Source organism: Procambarus clarkii, chromosome 3 (assembly GCF_040958095.1).
Source record: "Procambarus clarkii isolate CNS0578487 chromosome 3, FALCON_Pclarkii_2.0, whole genome shotgun sequence".
In the NCBI taxonomy this organism is placed as follows: Eukaryota; Metazoa; Arthropoda; class Malacostraca; order Decapoda; family Cambaridae; genus Procambarus; species Procambarus clarkii.
In genome coordinates, this window is record NC_091152.1 from 31,590,554 (window position 1) to 31,593,973 (window position 3,420).

General features: G+C 42.4%; 2 protein-coding genes across 2 annotated transcripts; both read left to right on the top strand.

Annotated features, from left to right (window-relative positions):
• The first annotated feature begins 1,425 nt into the window (after positions 1-1,425).
• Positions 1,426-2,076, top strand: LOC138368708 (homeobox-like protein HDP1). The gene has a single exon (XM_069331434.1). The coding sequence runs from the start codon at positions 1,426-1,428 to the stop codon at positions 2,074-2,076; it is 651 nt and encodes a 216-aa protein (XP_069187535.1).
• A 76-nt stretch (positions 2,077-2,152) lies between these two features.
• LOC138368719 (homeobox-like protein HDP1) lies at positions 2,153-2,911 on the top strand. Its single transcript, XM_069331445.1, has one exon. It carries the CDS (start codon positions 2,153-2,155, stop codon positions 2,909-2,911), a length of 759 nt encoding a protein of 252 aa, XP_069187546.1.
• The last annotated feature ends 509 nt before the right edge of the window (positions 2,912-3,420 follow it).

Genomic DNA, 3,420 nt, shown 5'->3' on the forward strand with positions numbered 1-3,420 from the left:
GTATAATATTGGGTAAGTTAAAGGGAAGAATGGAAGTAACTGCAGAGGGCCTATTGGCCCATATTTCTTGATGCTTCTATATTGGTGTGGAGTCTTGAAGTGGGTAGAATATAGTTGTGCATTAATTGGCTGTTGATTGCTGGTGTTGACTTCTTAATGTGTAGTGCCTCGCAGATATCTAGCCGCCTGCTATCGCTGTATCTATCGATGATTTCCGTGTTTTTTGTTAAGACTTCTCTGGTGATGGTCTGGTTGTGGGAAGACATTATATGTTCCTTAATGGAGCCCTGTTGCTTATGCATCGTTAATCGCCTGGAAAGACATGTTGTTGTCTTGCCTGTATACTGAATTCTTTGAGGCTTACAGTCCCCAAGTGGGCATTTGAAGGCATAGACGACATTGGCCTCTTTTAAAGCGTTCTGCTTTGTGTCTGGAGAGTTTCTCATGAATAGGTTGACCGTTTTCTTGGTTTTATAGTAGATCGTCAATTGTATCTTCTGATTTTTATCAAATCCGAAGATATTTTTAATTAGAAGTATTTGAATGAAACATTGTGTTAAAATTTCAAAGCAATCGGTGAAGAACTTTGAGATTTAAGATTCTGAACAAACGAACATTTACATTTTTATTTACATAGATATATGGGGGGGGGGGGTACCACCTCTGGTGCAATTGTAGGGACCCATAGCCTCGAAGAAGAAAATAAAGAGTATTTAGAAACGACCTTGCAGATTCTCACTGAACACTTTAATATTTTCTTCTCCTCCCACACCTATTCTTTTTTCTGTTTTTTTTTCTTAATTTTATTTTATTACATTGCTACAGTTTACAGACAACACCCACAAATAATAATCAGTGTTCGAAGACCTCATCCAGCTCTTTGGAGGTTGGCTGCATGCCCAAGATGTGGCACGCATTTCCTCTCTGGATCACGATACTGAGGCGCTGGAACAGGAAACTGGCCGCTCTTGAGTCTTTAGTTTTTCTAATGAGTTCTTCACCCACCTCCTTTAGGAACTTAAGTGCACATTTACCTCAGGCGCCCAGAGTCTCAGAGCTTATCGGCACGAAACTGTAACAACGTTCTAGGTCTCTGTACTTGTTAGTTTTCTGGGTCTCCCTGAAGGGGGCCGCCCCACCTCCTTCAACTGTGCTGTAAGGTAGATAGGTATCAGCCAATGTGGATGCACACGTGTAGTCCCACACGACCTGTTTACCTTCCCTCCATGGCTGCATGGTGACTCCATCTGGGCGTTCGTGGCTGTTGTCAGGTCTGCACAACTGAGGTTCCCTTTGTGCTGGACACCCAGCTGAAGCCAAACTTCTCTTGACGATGTCATTGACTGCTTCATGTCTGGCAATCTTTCCCTGTGTCTTACGACAGTAAGACCATGGCTGCCGTATTGGTCTGCCGACGTAACAGGGATGAACAAGGTGCCAGAGGTAACAGTGATGTACAAGAGATATACAAGTTACCAGATGTATGAGAGATATACAAGTTGCCAGAGGTATGAGACATATACAAGTTGCCAGAGGAATGAGAGATATAAGTTGCCAGATGTACGAGAGATATACAAGTTGCCAGAGGTACGAGAGATATACAAGTTGCCAGATATACAAGAGATATACAAGTTGCCAGAGATACGAGAGATATACAAGTTGTCAGATATACAAGTGATATACAAATTGTCAGAGGTACGAGAGATATACAGGTTGTCAGAGGTACGAGAGATATACAGGTTGTCAGAGGTACGAGAGATATACAAATTGTCAGAGGTACGAGAGATATACAGGCTGTCAGAGGTACGAGAGATATACAAGTTGCCAGAGGTACGAGAGATATGCAAGTTGCCAGAGGTACAAGAGATATACAAGTTGCCAGATGTACGAGAGATATACAAGTTGCTAGATGGACAAGAGATATACAAGTTGCCAGAGGTACGAGAGATATACAGGTTGTCAGAGGTACGAGAGATATACAAGTTGCCAGATGTACGAGAGATATACAAGTTGCCAGATGAACAAGAGATATACAAGTTGCCAGTGGTACGAGAGATATACAAGTTGCCAGATTAACAAGATATATACAAGTTGCCAGTGGTACGAGAGATATACAAGTTGCCAGATGTACGAGAGATATACAAGTTGCTAGATGAACAAGAGATATACAAGTTGCCAGAGGTACGAGAGATATACAGGTTGTCAGAGGTACGAGAGATATACAAGTTGCCAGAGGTACGAGAGATATACAAGTTGCCAGATGTACGAGAGATATACAAGTTGCCAGATGAACAAGAGATATACAAGTTGCCAGTGGTACGAGAGATATACAAGTTGCCAGATGAACAAGAGATATACAAGTTGCCAGTGGTACGAGAGATATACAAGTTGCCAGAGGTACGAGAGATATACAAGTTGCCAGAGGTACGAGAGATATACAAGTTGCCAGATGAACAAGAGATATACAGGTTGCCGGAGATACGAGAGGTATACAAGTTGCCAGAGAGTGATATACAAGTTGCTAGATGAACAAGAGATATACAAGTTGCCAGAGGTACGAGAGATATACAGGTTGTCAGAGGTACGAGAGATATACAAGTTGCCAGAGGTACGAGAGATATACAAGTTGCCAGAGGTACGAGGGATATACAAGTTGCCAGATGAACAAGAGATATACAAGTTGCCAGAGGTACGAGAGATATACAGGTTGTCAGAGGTACGAGAGATATACAAGTTGCCAGAGGTACGAGAGATATACAAGTTGCCAGAGGTACGAGGGATATACAAGTTGCCAGATGAACAAGAGATATACAAGTTGTCAGAGATACGAGAGGTATACAAGTTGCCAGAGGTACGAGAGGTATACAAGTTGCCAGAGGTACGAGAGGTATACAAGTTGCCAGAGGTATGAGAGGTATACAAGTTGCCAGAGAGTGATATACAAGTTGCCAGAGCTACGAGAGGTATACAAGTTGCCAGAGGTATGAGAGGTATACAAGTTGCCAGAGAGTGATATACGAGGCAACAAATGTCATCGCCCCAACTCGTAAAAACAAAAGCAGTTTACATTAGCCAGATATGAGACCATTAGTCAGGAAATAAGGAAAGTGAGTCAGCATTGATGTGATGCAGGGTGCCATTATATGAAGCTTTATTCCTGGCTTTAATGATAAACAAACACCGCAGAGACTCGTCTTCTTCCTCACGTCATGCCGTAAAACAGGCCAGGAGTCGCTCACGGGAAAATATGACCAACCTCATTGACCATTCTTAATGTTAGGCAAAGGTGGATTATAAACTGTGCGTGTGTGTTTGTTCATGTATACGAGTGTGTGTTTGTGTGTGTGTACGCTTGTGTTTGTGTGTGGGTGTGTGTATGTTTGTGTATGTGTGTGTGTGTGTGTGTCTGTGTGTGTGTAT